The 15,772-nt window shown below is 42.6% G+C and overlaps 1 protein-coding gene and 1 long non-coding RNA gene across 4 annotated transcripts in view; one reads left to right on the plus strand and one right to left on the minus strand.

The window, feature by feature from the left end:
- Window positions 1-15,772, plus strand: part of LOC111168917 (uncharacterized) — an 85,646-nt gene that overhangs the window by 387 nt on the left and 69,487 nt on the right. For both annotated transcript variants that reach the window (XR_004024301.2, XR_002643112.3), the window contains exons 2-3: window positions 87-175; window positions 2,980-3,033. This is a non-coding gene — a long non-coding RNA (uncharacterized LOC111168917). The remainder of the gene's footprint in view (window positions 1-86; window positions 176-2,979; window positions 3,034-15,772) is intronic.
- NHS (NHS actin remodeling regulator) overlaps window positions 27-15,772 on the minus strand; it is a 348,226-nt gene continuing 332,480 nt past the window's right edge. The window contains exons 5-9 of one of the 2 annotated variants that reach the window (XM_089904744.1): window positions 15,373-15,565; window positions 11,745-11,876; window positions 7,760-10,744; window positions 7,334-7,460; window positions 27-4,768 (exon numbers count right to left, since the gene is read on the minus strand). In XM_089904744.1, coding sequence (XP_089760870.1) covers window positions 4,159-4,768; window positions 7,334-7,460; window positions 7,760-10,744; window positions 11,745-11,876; window positions 15,373-15,565 — 4,047 coding nt within the window. In that variant the 3' untranslated portion in view covers window positions 27-4,158. The remainder of the gene's footprint in view (window positions 4,769-7,333; window positions 7,461-7,759; window positions 10,745-11,744; window positions 11,877-15,372; window positions 15,566-15,772) is intronic. The other variant, XM_022562707.3, reaches the window with a different exon arrangement.

Consider the following 15,772-nt stretch of genomic DNA (forward strand, 5'->3'; position numbering starts at 1 on the left):
GGGAGGGAGCGGGAGCGGGGCTTTAGCAATTGTGGTTTGGTACATACCGGGAAAAGTTATTTTAAAAAGTTGTTATCTCTCCACAGGGTGAGGTAACACAGACCTTGGAGCCAGATTTGCTGGGTTTGTACCCCAGCCCCAACAGTTAAGCGCTCTGTGGCTTTGGGCAACTCAGGTAAATGGCTCTGTGCTTCAGTTTCCCCATCTGTAAAATGGGCACAACGTGGGGGGATGCTTCATGAGTTAAGAGTCGGCAAAGCACTTAGAACAGTATCTGGCACATAAGTTTGCGTAATAAAGGGTACATGACATTACTTAGTGGCACATCGAGGTTGTTCATCTGAGGAAGGAGGCACAGTCTGAGTAATTATCAGAAGCAAAGCAGGTAACTTTAAAGTAAAGCCATAAATATTTTTCTGGCCTGGAGAGGTACAGGAAAGTATACTGGACACTGGAAATGTATTCTTTCTTCTCTCAAATACAAAGCGAGATCGGAGCCGGTTACAGAGATAGTATTCATTATATCGTTATTATTTTGCTCATACTTTTGCCATAGCAGTTCCCCTCCCATATGTCCAGACCCGTATGAAACACTTGCCGTTTGTTAAACCCCAGGAGTGCAATTACATAGCAATGAAGAGAGCAGCCAGTTGTTTAATTGCAGTCACGTTTATTTGCAGTTTCTATACACACTTTCTAGGTAATCAAACTTTTCTGGTACATTTTTTTTGAGAGGGGTTCACAATGAAACTGTCACCATTTTTACTAAAAATAAATACAAGACTTAAAGTGTTGCACAGCTCTAAAATATACAAAGGCTTGAATTGAATGTAAACGTTGAAAACATCTTACAAAAGAAACCGTTTTTGCAACGATTTAAAAAGTTCATATTTACAGATATTACAAAAATACAAAATGGAGGCAAGTCCATAAACCATTGTCTTTCGGCCAGCATGAACTGGTTCTAGTACCAAAAGAGTTACACTGTAACCTTCCTCATAGTTGTAAATCTTTGTCATGATCTAGTTCTTTCAGTCTGCCACCACTGCAGCAAATGTACTCACTGAACTTTGGCAAGAGCAAACAGTGTGTTTTGTTTGCTGCAACTGGTCCGTGTCCTCTACTTAGCCAAAAAAAATCAAAAAATCAGGAAAAAAAATTTCCCCCACACAACATAGACATGTTGTATAAACACAAAGGAAGAAAAAATTAGCATCAGTGCAAACAACAGAAGAAAAGTTTGGGTTGATGTTGTTCACAATACCTAATGTGTGTACCCTGCTTTAAGACGGCAGTGATGTTGAAGACAACCCTCTAAATCTTGGTCTTATGTGCTACGTGATAAAGCCATGTAGAATTACTAAGGAATTTCTTGCCTTTTTTTTTTTTAACTCAGTTTGTTACTCAATACTCTTTTGCACAGTGAATTTTAAATCCATCTTTATCTGGGTTTTTTTTTTAAAATCTATGAAATATAAAATAGAGAAACTCTGCTATAAATTTTTAGAGTAAACAAAATAAGTAAAACTATATTCTAAGGGTTAGTTCTGTGATCATTACATATAGAAGGTATCTTATTGCCTCACAGTTCAAGTCAATATGTATTTTAAAATATATATAGTACCATTACTTAAATTAACGTCAATAATAAGGTGACATATTTGTTAAAGCCAATTTGTGTGTTTTCTGTTCAAGATTTAGAATCACTTTTAAAGCCTACATACCTTTCTTTACTCTTAAAAAACCCCTAACTACACAAAAGCCGTACTGCAAACGAGCTGCTTTTATGAGAATTACAAAAAATCACCTATTGTGACTGGAAATGACTTTTTTTTATTGCATTTGTCTAAAAACCTTACTTTTAAAAGTTTGCCAAGTGTACTTTTCGAAGTATGAGAAAAAGTTATTCATGTTCCCATGTGGTGTCAAACCATGCTGGTTTTCTTAACTAATGGGTTCCAATGAGAAATGATGGTCCATTTTTTTCAAACCCCCAAACATTTTTCTTTTAGTAAAAGGTATAACACTTCGTAAATGTTCATATGTACGCTTTACCAGGTAGCTTATCTATCCCTGCACATGCGCGCGCGCGCGCGTGCGCGCGCACACACACACACACACACACACACACACACACACACACACATTCTCCCTCCTCTACCCCGCCACCCCCAGCACCCATTTTACATACGAGGATGACAAGAAATTAAGAAACACAATTTGATAGTGAAAACAAATAGGAGAATAAACCAGACATTTTTTTTTCTTTCCAAAGAAACAAACAAAAACCCAACAGCAATCAGATTCTGTAATTCTCACTCTGTAACATCTTAAAAAGTGTTTCTCTTGAAAGATAGCATCTTCTTAGACCAGGCTTTCTCCTTCATATTGCATGAACTAAACCAAAACCACAAACCCCCTTTCACACATCCTACTTTCCCAAATACCACTTGCATAAGCTTAAAGCCAGCTGCTTATCAACTTCTTGGTAACTCTGGTATGTTCTATCACTCTAATCACATTCTATTCTTTTATATAGGCCGTATTCCTTCTTAGTTCTCTACTTTCTACCTTCTCCCATTCAAAACATTCCAAGTACATAGCTGCTTATATTTCCGACATACCATTTCATACAGTATCAGTTCATGTCAAAATCACAGGTGTAAAACCCATTTGCAGATTTCAACTTGTAACTACATTTTTTTTTCAGTTTTAAGACAAGAAAATTCAAGTAATTCAGCTTGTTTCCCTGCCTTCATTTTATCAGAGCACTTGCCCTGACATTTCCTTTCCCACCCACCACCCTCCCCTTTTGCCATCAAGCAGATAGAGTAAAATCAGACAAAAACTCAGTTATATGTAGCATTGTGAACCAGAGCTGCTCCCCATTCCCATTTTAACAGTGAATTTAAATAATGCATATACACATACCTATTTCCCAACTACGTTGTTCACAGTGTCATTTCTGTTAATTTTTAGGTAGCATGAATCTCATCAGCACAGAGAGAAAGCTTCACTGAAAACTCACTGCAGGTACTTACCGATAAAGCCACAGCTCTGTGGCGTGCTTATGTTTTATTTTCGTTCGTTAAAGAACCTGGAGCTAATTGCTCAACTGTTTAAGGAGTTTAAAGATTCTAGTCCTCAGATTAGGACTGTTTATGTCCCCAGTAGTGTAATATAAAACATAACCTAAAATTAACTACTGTTTTCCCTACTCATTCTCTTTAAAGCAATCCACTGAAAAATTGAAGTTTAAAGGACACTGTCAAGTGCTGTTGTTCAGGGCTTTATGTTGAGAATGATGATTTCTCTCACTGATTTTTTTTTTTTTTAAATCGAAAGCATGCTTTTCATTCTGTCCGAATTACCACATGGCAAATCACAGCCACGTGTTACCAGTAGTTTGTTTGGTGCTGCAGTTTGTCACAAAAATGGTTAAGTGTGAATTCATTATTTTAAATTAATCACATTTCACTATATGACCTCAAGATTTCCTTTATTTCACCAGTTTAAAATTCATATTTTGAGGTTTATCACTCAGAAATCATATTGGTGGACATTTAAATATGGTATTTGATACGAAAATGGTATTCACAGAATACAATTATTACACTTTATTTGTTGTGTTCTATAAGCAGTTGGTGTGGTAGATAATTGGCCACATGTCCACTCGTCATCCATAAATCTATTTACACATTTTTATCAAAAATATGGTATTTACATGTGTGTAGTTCTTCTAAATTTTGCTTTAGTTCATTTTAATGTAAAAATATACCGAACCTCCAGAGTATTTCATCCTCTTAAGAATTATGACAGTGAGGGCTTTGTTTTCTGAATAGGCAGCTCTGGGAAAACGTTTTCTAGGTTTCATGAAAAGCAGACATTTTCAAATTCTCTATTATCAAAAGGAATGAGATTGGGTAAATCAAACTACCCTAAAGAAAAATATGAAAGACAGTGCAGCTACTTAAAAATATGGAAAATAATCAAGAAAGACCAAACCACCTTCCATTTCCCCAGCAAATATTTAGGAACTTGTTGGTAAGCGTGATGGTACCCCACCATGTGCTGACTTCTCCCCAGTCTTCCGTTCTGCTCCTCCATCCTCATATGACTCAGGTTTTGGCCTTTGACAGCCAGCCTGGCACGGACCACCTATGTTGAGCTCTGGGAGGATCGGTCATCATGTGGGCTCCCATCGGAATTTTCTGTCTCGCCTTCGGAGATGGCCTGCATGGGCGCGTTGTACAGCCTGCAGCGGACACTGTAGCGGCTGCTGCTGGCCGCAGGGGGAGCCCGGGAACGTCCAACCCTTGCCGATGCCGGGGTGGCAAAGTTCTTTGAGGAGAAACCTTCTGCATTAACCCGTGGGGAGCATGGAGAGAGGGGGGACAGCGCTTCAGTTCCCGGTGCCCCCTGATGGGCCTCGTGGGTGCTTTGGGGGGACTCGGCTGTGAGTTCCCCAGGAGGTTTGGGCAGGATGGGACTCTTCAGGATCTCAGTAGCAGACATACGGTAACTGGAATCCGAGCGACTGCCTTTCTTGAGGAGTAATAGCTTAAACTCTTCATTCGATGTGTTGGACTTTTTGGCATTTCGGTAGATGAGGCCAGGAGACCTCTGGCTGTTTGGGGTGGTCACATTGCTGTTGGTTGAGGTGACAGAACCAGCACTGTTGCTGCTACTGCTGCCCAGGGAAGCTCTAGATTTACTTCGAACAGACATGTCCCCAGAATCTTTTCTTCCAAGTACTTTCCTCTTGGACCTTTCAAGAAAAGGAACAATCTCAGTCCACATACACTTTAATGAAACTAAAAGTGTTACGTCACACTCAGCCATCTCCTTAAAGAGCAGTTTGTTGTACCCTCTCTGATGGGATACTAAGCATTAGGGCTGTAGGGGTGAGGATTAAGATACGTTGCTTGCCCTCGCAGCACTCACACCCTGAGGGAAATTCTCCAGTAACCAGTGGATATGAATTAGGTTTTGGAAATGACCATTTCAAATAATGACTAATGTGGAGGCTAGAGGTTCTAGGGGAGGGCTTACTGGGAGTTTCACAAGAGCACAAGAAAATACTGCTCTCTGACTCTTGGTTCGAGTGTAGGTGGTAAAGGACTGTCACTTTTATTCAACCTGTCTCTGCAATACAGATGAAATCCTCTGATGTCTGGGATTGGCTTCCAGCGAATACCAGGAGAGCCAAGTGGAAGGAGGTGTGGATGGGACAGGACTGGCCATAGGCTGGTGGTTGATAGGCTTGGGTGATGGATATGTCTGTGTGTGTGTTTGGCTGGGGGTGGGGGCAGGCAGTGGTGCGTTATACTATTCTGTCTACTCTTAAAATTCCTCCATATAAAGAAATTTCTTACATGACTTCTTGAGTAAGTCAGTCCATTTTGGCTGCAGATACCATTTGCCATAGCTGCCCAGGAATATCTGTCTACAGTGTATTAATCACTAAGCCAACTTTCTGGAGGAGCTGGAAACCTAGACCCCCTCTGGAGCTCTTAAAGCTCTGTGCACTATAAACTCTCAAGAAAAGAAAACTTTTATTGTCACTGTGCTGCACATAAATGAATAAACAAACAAACAAATTCTGCATAAATGTAAATCTAAGATTACCAAACTCTGTAAGTCTACCAAACCTAGGCACCCAGCCATCATTATTATATTATTTCTTTTGATAAATAAACAGGCATAAATTTCGTGAACTTAGTCACTGAGTCAGCATGACTCAGTTCATTGCTACGTACTGGCAGCATGCTTTCTCACCAACCTAAAAACCTGTAGGTTAGAGAAAATGTCAGTTGTGCAATTGGACTCCAGCCTGATTATGGTTCACTGAAAGCTTCGTGGTTGCTATCTCGTGTATGCCAGTGTCTGGCACTCTAATAGGGTAGGGATTTCAAACTAATGTCTGCTTTTAGCATCTACCGTATTCTAGACACAGACATGATATTTTATCATCAAAACTGAATATGTGAGCTATAGGTATCCCCAGTTACAGCAAGGGAAATAGGTACACAGGTTTTAACTGACTCAAGACTGGACAGGAAGTGGCAGCACTGGGATTCAATTCCAGGTCTTCCTGACTCTACTCCTTACATTCTGTCCACTCTTCAAGACACTAGCATTTGGTTTTTTAACTTCACAGCATTTAATAACTTGTCCTGAGGTTGGGGATAAAAGGGGGTGAGGAGAATATAATCAGGGACAAAGAAAAATAATGATTCTACACCCTCCAAGTGGAGAGGTGAGCCTGCCAAGGTCTACACAGAATGTGTTTGTGATTGGCTCGTTTAAAAAAAAAGTTATTGAAGGGCAGTGTTCCTTCTTTATGAGAGAACCACATCAACAGAAAACACAAGTTCCCCTAAAAAGTAGGATCCTGGGAAAAACAGTGGTAAGCTGCTTGTAAAGAGCTTGCTTCAAAGAGTATAACTTCATGAGGTAGACAGGACAGTCCCCAAGCTTCGTCCCTTGGGAGTCGCATCTAGGTCACCAAGGCCTAGTGAAGTAGGCAGTGGCAGCTGTGAAAGGAGTAGCTATGTTATGACTGGATAGCTCAGTCTGATATGGGTTCAGTTTCCAAGGGCTGGTTCCTGTTTCGTTCTTCGATCACAGGTTGTAAGGAGTATTCTTGCACATAGGGGCCTTGATCACAGGGGTCCAGGGGTCAGATGAGAGAATATGAATGGTCAGCATGGATGCAACACTATCCTGGAAAAGCAGCCTAGAGGACATCCCCTATTCATGGGATATGGAGCATTACAGTTAGAGAAGGGCAGTGTTATTAAAGAAATGTAAGTTTTAGGAAGAGAGGGAGGAAAGGGAGCAGTGATTAGTTGTGAGCTATGAAATGGGCAGGTTTATATACTGTTTTGTCTCAAACTTGGGGCTGTGTTTAGTGAGTCACCTTACATTTATCCCTGCTAGTGTAGGATTATAGCTTTGAGCATGTGTTTTTAGGTTAAGGAATTATTTAAATGTCAGAGATTACACTAGAGTTGGAGCTTTCACCCTTAAGTTACTTGACCACAAATTGTTTTCAAATTAAAAACTTGTTTCAGAATGTCTTTCCTAGGGAAAAAAACAACAGCTTCCCTCAGCAGTTCTTAGGAAAGTCTCTCAACTGAGGTCTACCTAACTGTATATAAGGCCACATATTTCCCAACTTGAATATGTCTATCAATTTGATTTGGAAAAATAATTTTTCTTTGCTTGCTTATGTTTTTTGCTGAATGTATTACAAGTACCCAGGGCTTTTCCATATTCGCATTTGATGAGAAGCACGTAAGAAGCAAAACCTTTGGTATTGTTGCCTCACCTGTGAATGACTGCAAATAAATCCTCCGTCGTTCGAGGTTTATTTGGAGACACAAACACACTTTCTGCTTCAGCCTGAGAGTCTTCACTTAGTGGTGAAATCACAGAGTCATCACTCGGTGACGATTCTTAAATTAAGAACAAAAGCATCTTTAGGAAGAAGTCACCCAGCACGCTGCTGGGCTTCACTGACTCAGGGAACAACTAAGCAACAGTTACCTGACCACCATTTTTAAAATGAAGGAGCTGTCTGTCACACTTAGTCCCTCCATGATAAAAGCTTTTATCTTAATTGTTTTAATAAGTGAAAAGAAGGAGGGAAACCAATACCCAGGGCTGTACTGTATTATGGGGAAGGTAAGAAAGAAAAACTTCAGGAAGTGCCACGAGACACCTTCCCATTGTGACAAAGGTGTCAACAACTGACCTTTCAGTGAAACCTCATCCACACTTCCTTGGGTCTCCTCTGCTGCTCCGCTGTTATCAGAGGCACTTTTGGCTGAAATACCTGAAGCAATATTTTCCTGCTCAGAACATTTTTCAGGGCATGGATTTACAGTTGATATCTCTGCTTCATAGCTGATATTCCCAGGCACTTTGTCATGGTGGCGGCTCATCCCAAGTTGATGCTTAAGTTGATTGCTTATGTCTGTGACTCTAGTTGGTGAGTTTGACTGAGATGTGAGCACGTCCACAGACACAGGGTATGCAGCTTCCTCCCGGTCTACAGAAGATACCTTGTGGACCTGCGCTAGGGCTCCATCGGGCCCAGCTCCACATTGTAGTATTTTACCATCCAAGTCATTTGGGCGAGCAGCAGAGACCCTCTGAAATCCTTCTGTGGGAAAGTCACAACTTTCACTTGGTGTGTTTTCTGGAATAGGCTCACTCTCCATATGTATTTGGTCTTTTGTGACACTTGAATCTAGAAGATTGGTACCAGCTGAGGTTACTATTTCTGGATCACAATGATTCTTCACATCAAAAGAACGGTTTTTTTCTAATTGTAGTTTATCTGATTCCATCTCAACTGCAGAGGAGTCTAAAAAGGACAATATGGTGTCTTCAGTGGAGTACTGACGTGATAGTGATTTCTTAGTCATATGTGGCCTAATCTTACCTGGAGACAGGGCAGCCATGGTGAGAGTGCTTTCCTCTAAGTAGGGGAGATCTGTATGGTTGCCTTCTTTTTGCTTAACTTCTTCAGACCTACTGATGGACCTAAGGTTGACAGATTTCAGGACTGTTGGTGTAATTGCAAGAGACGGTGGAGGATTTGACCTCAGTGTTTCTCCTACTGCATTTTGCTTATTATGACTGAAAACATGCAATGGTTGACGGTGGTGGAATGGTTTATTTAAGACATTATGAAGAGCACTTAGGTCAAGATGGGTAGGAGGTATAATTGGAAGTTCAAGGTCTTTACCCAGTGATAGAACTCCATCTTTTAAAGAGGGCTGCTGTAGTGAGGATTTCCTTTCTGGGACTTTTGGTTTTCTTTTGCTACCTCCAGGAGACAATGGGCCAGAAAAGAAAGCTGTAGGGAAAGAGGACGTTGGCGTTTCAGACTGGCTTGAGTAGCCACTTGATGGAGATGCCAAGCCAGCCAGCTTTTCTGGTGAAGCCAGTTTAAACTCATTGTCAACAGAAGGAAGGGAGGGGGTGGTGGCTCTAGATTCTGACTGGGATGTTTGGGATTCAGAGCTCTCTGGAGATTTGATGCATTCGATAACTGTGGTACCCGTAGCAGTGCTTGAATTAGATAAAGATCTGTAAGGATCATTTGTTTTCAAGTCATTTAGAAGCCAGAGGTCTGCATAGTGAGTTGATTCAGCACCTTCATCTTTGAATGGTGGAACATCTGGAGTGTCTAACTGAGGTTCCTTAATGCCATGTTCACTCTGGTTCATCCAAGAAGGTTCCTGCTTGGTGGGCAGATTGGCATTTTCCATTCGAGAAGGCGTGTTGGAGAAATCAAGGGGCAGCTTCATTTCCCTGGAACTGTGAGGCAGGAGCTGGCCACTGCTTATCTTTGGTTCTTTCTTCTCAGAAATGTCTGCATTTCCATCAGACTTCCTCAATGATGAGCTACGTTTAGGTGGAGTCGGCTTTGCCTTTGGTTTCCTGAAAGAGATGCTTGGTCTCCCCTGTCTCCTGTGGTCTAAGTAGTCCTGCCAGGCACAGTCTGGAAGAGTAGGAGGAACCCCGACACCCTGGCCATTCTCTGGGCCCAGGGCTGCATAGTGACAGACATAACTCTTACTACCTTTGAGACCACAGTCAAAGTGCATGGAGGTGTAGTATCCTTCTGTGTCCACCGAAAAGTGAGAGCTAGTGTCTGCTTTGTCTGATGGAGACTTTTCCAGAAAGCTGTCATAAGTGGCCATGCTCGTGAAGCTTGGGCAGCCCAGGCTGTCTGCCTTGGGACGCTCAGGGCTAAAATCCTGGCGGCAGGAGGCATCGTGATGGTGGTGTAGGTAATTCCACTCGCTGTCACTCGTGTTGCTATTGTTGGGGTCATCCAACAGATCTGCCACAGTGGAGGTAAAGGAGTTTGCTCGGTGGCCCCTCACTTTATCCAGGCGGTCGTTGTCCTGCTCTGTCACGAAGACACTGGCGTCCTCATTAGCGTGAGGGGCTGTGTTTAGTGACAACTCCGAGTCACAGTGTGAAGAGCCAGTGAGGGGAGGAGAAGCTGCAGGAGGGATTGTCTCTGAGGTCTGTGAGGGGCATGTGGAGCTGCTCCCGCTCCAGTTGCCACTGGATGACTGGTGGTCATCTTTCTGGTCCATGTGGCTGCTGAGGAGGACGCCAGCCGTGGAGATGCAGTGGATGGGGCTCCCAAAGGTGTCCGAGTTGGAGGAGATGTCGCAGCTGCCAGAGTCGGCAGCCATCCGGGGCAGGCGCGGCCTCCCTCTCTCACTTGACTTGTGCTGGGGGCTGTGCAGATGTTGCGAGCAGGCCAGGCCCAAAGCAGGCTGGCGCTCCTGCGCGCTCGGGCTGCTGGGGGCCTCGCTGCAATCGTTAAGGGTCCTTTCTTGGTCTCCCACGAAAGGCTCCCCCTCTTCATATGCTGAGGGTTTAGCACCAACTTTGGGCTCAGCATCCCCACCTCTATTGCCCTCCCTGGGAAGGCTCCGAGATCTTGTGCGGCTGCTCACTGCAGGAGTAAACATGGTGTCGCCTTTGTCTGCCAATGCAGAAATGTTGCCAGCAGAATGAGAAAGGGAAGCTGCAATGCTCTGGCCCCTCTGAGCTCTGATTCTCCTTCTGGATGGAGCAGCGATCAGAATATCCTCAGTTTGGCACTCCGAGTCCCTGGTTCCAGACCTCCTATTGACAGCGTTGGAAGGATCTGGATTTGTATGCACAATCACATTCCTTTCCCTGGCCACGGGCGATTCATCAGAATCTAGGGCACATGGAAAGCACAGTGAGATACTTCATACATCAGCAGAGAAACAGACATTCTGAGAGATGTCCACAATTCTGGGTGCCGGCATGTTGGAGCTTTTTCTTACAGAAAAAAAAAAAAAATCAGCATATAAAATTAGGAGCAAGTTAAAATGCTTTGGGCGGTCTCTCTCTGTCCCTTTACCTTTCTGACTCTCTCTCTCTCTCTCTGTATATATACACAAATACACACACACTGTATGTACGTATGTATGTATACTAAGAGAAGATAAGCTCTTAGATCTTTTGTGAATTCTCTCTCTCTTCACGATCAAATTACTTCGCCCCAATAAGTGTCTACTATTTTTTTTTTAACCAAAATACATCTTATTTTCTTGGCCACTATACACTTTTATTTCTCAGTATAAACGTAATGAAATAAAAATCATAGAATGCATTATATGAAGTAAAAATCTTAATTACAAGAGATGCTATCATAATAATAATTTTAAAAACCATAGGAAGAGATATCTTAAACACATTGAACAGAAAAAAATAGAAAAAACGTCACCAAGGGTATCATATTATGAATAGTCAATATTTAATTGAGTATGCTTAAAGTTTACCTTTTAAAATAATTAATGCCATAAAAGTATATCTCTCTCCAGATAAATGTATATTTCTCTAAAAGAATCTTTCATTGCATCTTGTTAATTTTTACTTAATTTCTGCCTTAATAATACTTTTTAAAAATAGCAAAATATTATATTTCAGCCATAAAATCTGAACGTATATGGCTAAATCCATAAGGTCAAGCCTTCACAGCCTGGAAGGATGGAGATTTAAAAAGTAATACCACCTGGCTTACTGAACACAAAACAAGTACGCATCATTTCAAAACCTCTACGAGTTACAACGTTGACTATTTTTAAGGAAGCTGGTTAAAGGCTGGCTTCCATTTCGTCTCCTTATAATCGGCACCCGACAGAATGTTAACCATTAATAGTTTTATACCACACCTATTTCTTGTTGGACTCTTCTGGGGATACCCGAGATGGTTTTCCTCCTCCTCAGTTTTCGTCTCCGCTGTAGTACGGATTGTGAATGAACAAGAGAGCAGCGTATACTAGCCTCTCTGTCAAAACCAACTCCTGCAACCCACAAATAGGTCTCATTAGCCTCTAGAAATGGCAAACAAATTTTCATTTGCTTGGAACACAGTGATATTTATTGATTGGAACTAAAGGAAGAGTTTGGATTAAGCCTGTGAACAAATATAAGGGAGCCCTTATTCAGCTCTTATTTAAATTATGCTGCAGTACATTAAACTTTACTTCTAAATGCAGCTCTCCACAACAGCTTGCACTGCCAAAAGTAACAAGCAAAGAAGGAAAATCAAAAGAAAGAGGAGAGAAAAATAACATCAAAGAATCACTCTCACACAGAAATGGCTCCTTAAGGACTTACAACCTTTAGTTACTACTCTTTGCTGGTCTCTTTCCGGGCTCTCTGAAGCTGATATCTTTGCATAGTAGGTACATAGCCAAGATGTTAACCTGAATTAGTTCAGCTAACATATCCTGACCCATTTCTGCATTAAAAGTGTCATTGTGAGGGTTTTTTTCCCCTCTACCTACTCTGCACTCTGCCCAAGCCCTACACACACACACACACACACACACACACTCACACTCTCTCTCTCTCCCTCCCCCTCTCCCTCTCCCTCCCTCTCTCTCTCTCTCCCCCTCCCCCTCTCCCCCTCTCCGTCCCTCTCCGTCCCTCTCCCTCCCTCTCTGTCTCTCTCCCTCTCCCTCTCCCTCCCTCTCTCTCCCTCTCTCTCCCTCTCTCTCCCTCTCTCTCCCTCTCTCTCCCTCTCTCTCCCTCTCTCTCCCTCTCTCCCTCTCTCCCTCTCTCCCTCTCTCCCTCCCTCCCTCTCTCCCTCCCTCCCTCTCTCTCTCTCTCCCCCTCCCCCTCTCCCCCTCTCCGTCCCTCTCCGTCCCTCTCCCTCCCTCTCTGTCTCTCTCCCTCTCCCTCTCCCTCCCTCTCTCTCCCTCTCTCTCCCTCTCTCTCCCTCTCTCTCCCTCTCTCTCCCTCTCTCCCTCTCTCCCTCTCTCCCTCTCTCCCTCTCTCCCTCTCTCCCTCTCTCCCTCTCTCTCTCTCCCTCTCTGTCTGTCTCCCTCTCTCTCCCTCTCTCTCCCTCTCTCTCCCTCCCTCCCTCCCTCTCTCTCTCCCTCTCCCTCCCTCTCCCTCCCTCCCTCCCTCCCTCTCTCTCTCCCTCTCCCTCCCTCTCCCTCCCTCTCCCTCCCTCTCCCTCCCTCTCCCTCCCTCTCTCTCCCTCTCCCTCCCTCTCTCTCTCTCTCCCTCTCTGTCTCTCTCTCTCTCCCTCTCGTCTCTCTCTCTCTCCCTCTCTCTCCCTCTCTCTCCCTCTCTCCCCCTCTCTCCCCCTCTCTCCCCCTCTCTCCCCCTCTCTCCCTCCGCCCCCTCTCTCTCCCTCCCTCCCTCCCCCCCTCTCCTCTCTCCTCTCTCTCTCTCTGGAAACAACAGCCTAGAGATGTGTTTTTAAAATCATCATGTAACTGTCTACTTTCCTCTGCTGACTAAATTGGACACATTTTGGTTTAGCAGCAGTGTCTTATCAATATAAAATAAAAATAAAAGGCAGTCCTCGGTTCTTCACTTAAGTGGATCTATCTTCTGTACCAATTGTAAGTAAAGCTGGAATTCCCAGTCTTTACACGTGTCTGTTTTCTTTTGTAAATACACGGGGGAAACCATGATGCTTGTTAGTTTCTCTTTCCATAATTACATTATTGACACACTACATGCAGTCCTATCAAAACTAGAATGATGAGGGAGGAGGTGAGGAACTTGAACTCCTGCCTGGCACAGGCATGTACCAGGAATTTTTCATAGTGAGCACTGCTTCAGAAAGCCATAAGCCAAAAGTGCTTTGGAATCTGGTTGCTTCATCATGTATCCTGATTGTTAAACACGGGGCAGGATGGCATGTTAAACTTCGGTTCAGCTATACAGTAAAGCAGCTTGAGTTCTGCTTAGCTGTACAGTGACAACAGTTTGTAGAACTCATGTTGAAAAATCTGTATGAGATATCATATGTTGAATACTTTCAATACCATCAGAATTCATACTAATGAAATTTTCCTTTCTTAGTTCTAACCAAAGATTAAAATCCTTCCTTTTGATCATAATAATTATGTTACAGGCACAGGTATTTTGTGTCATATGGACATAATTAACAACTTTCTCATTAAAGCTCTTGAAATCAACATATAGTCTAGGCTTTAGTCTGAGGGTTCCTGAAATAAAGCAGAAGGAGAGAGCTTCCCTTTTCCTGAATCACAAGACCCATACTCGAAAGACTAAATTTGAAAACAAGACTACTTACAGTGCCATGAAGAAAGCAGGTGTTGCTAATCATCAGATGTTCCCAGAACTGAAAGTTAGTTTAAGAGGATGCCAAAATGATTCATTTTGACAGCTGAACTCCCCTAAGCCCTCTCATTTAGATTACGGAGATCAGATAAAGTGCACATCTTTAGAATACTTTATCCTACAAGTTGAATAGGTCATCAGGAAAATTAAGTCCCAGCTCACAACCAGCCGATCAACTAGAACTCCTTTGGTCAGGAAGAAAATAATATTTACCCTGATACCTGGTCACCATTTGCTCCCCACTTTATATGAGACAAATTTGAGTGACGTTAATAATAGCCATGTCCAAAATGCATCTCGAGCAACATACAATCTTTAGTTACAAGGCACCAGGATGGAAATCAGTCATAAAATGGCCATTCTGAGATTTTCAATATAAGAATAAGTTAGAATTTAACTATTAGAGATGCTTAAAGAAAGCCCAATGGGTACATCATTTAATTTCTATCTTTGAAAGTTAGAATATTTTATAGCATTATTTTACTTACAACTAAGGTTACCACATTCTAAGATCACCAATTCTGGATTTTACAATTGCTGCCAGTAGACTTTTCAAGAAAAGTCCACACAGGCTTGCCTTCGACCTAGACTAATAGCCAAACTCTCAATACACAGGAGGAGGAAAGCAGAGGGTGAATGGAAGCCAGGCTTGCTGCGTTTAGAGTAGAATTCAGCCTTCACCTATGAATCCATGTATTTTTTAGGTCAAAAATCCGCCAAATCAATGCAGAAGTCTAGACGATCTTTGAAACAAGCCTGCCTCCATCCAAGGAAGCATGAAAACAGGTTTTACAGTTGGTCTACAGGATCACTAGTTGCGGTTTTGGAAACCTGGGGCTTGCTGTTTTCTCTCTTGCGGTGCCACGCATCATTATCGTGTGATAATCACTGCCGCGTTCTCCATTATTTCAGTCAGCTATGGCCAGAGAGCTATTTGGTGACTTTTTTTTTTTTTCCAAAAAGAAACTGTCCATCATTTACATAACAAGCAGCCCAGCGGAACATATGCAAATTGATGTTCAAAACCTGATAAAAGCATATTGAACATCTTCTGGGTCGTATTCTGATGAAAAGGGTATCATGTGTTTACAAAACGTATTCTTAACTGGTACACCAAGCAGCACAGATTTTGACCATATTTAATACATGGAATATTCCGACCCGACTGCCCCTAAGAAAAAAACAGAACGATACCAGTGACATTGATGGGAATAATGCAAGAAGAAATCACTTGGGCATCTTGTTTCATCTTCTCCTCCGGCGTCGGGAGAGGTAGTGCTTTGCTCCAGTTGGTCTGCTTGTCCAGTGTGGAAGGGATATTGTGTACTGGGTTTTTTGGCCGCTGCCCTAGCATGACATCTGTATCTTCGTCCTCCGGGGGATGGGACTGCAAACGAAGTACATTCAGATTCAGACTCAGCCATCAGGGTTTATACATAAGCACATATATATTTCAGAGTTAAGAAAAATGAGGTCAGAAATAAGCTTTCAGGTCAAAGGAAGAATTCCTAGACGTAGTTAGTAAGTACAACTAACTGAAAGTTACGATTTCAGTAGTTAAGCAACACAAAAGAAAAAAAATAGGCTAAACATG

The sequence above is a fragment of the Delphinapterus leucas genome, chromosome X, assembly GCF_059928025.1.
Source record: "Delphinapterus leucas isolate spDelLeu-1000000601 "Yukka" chromosome X, BTC_Dleu_Yukka2, whole genome shotgun sequence".
In the NCBI taxonomy this organism is placed as follows: domain Eukaryota; kingdom Metazoa; phylum Chordata; class Mammalia; order Artiodactyla; family Monodontidae; genus Delphinapterus; species Delphinapterus leucas.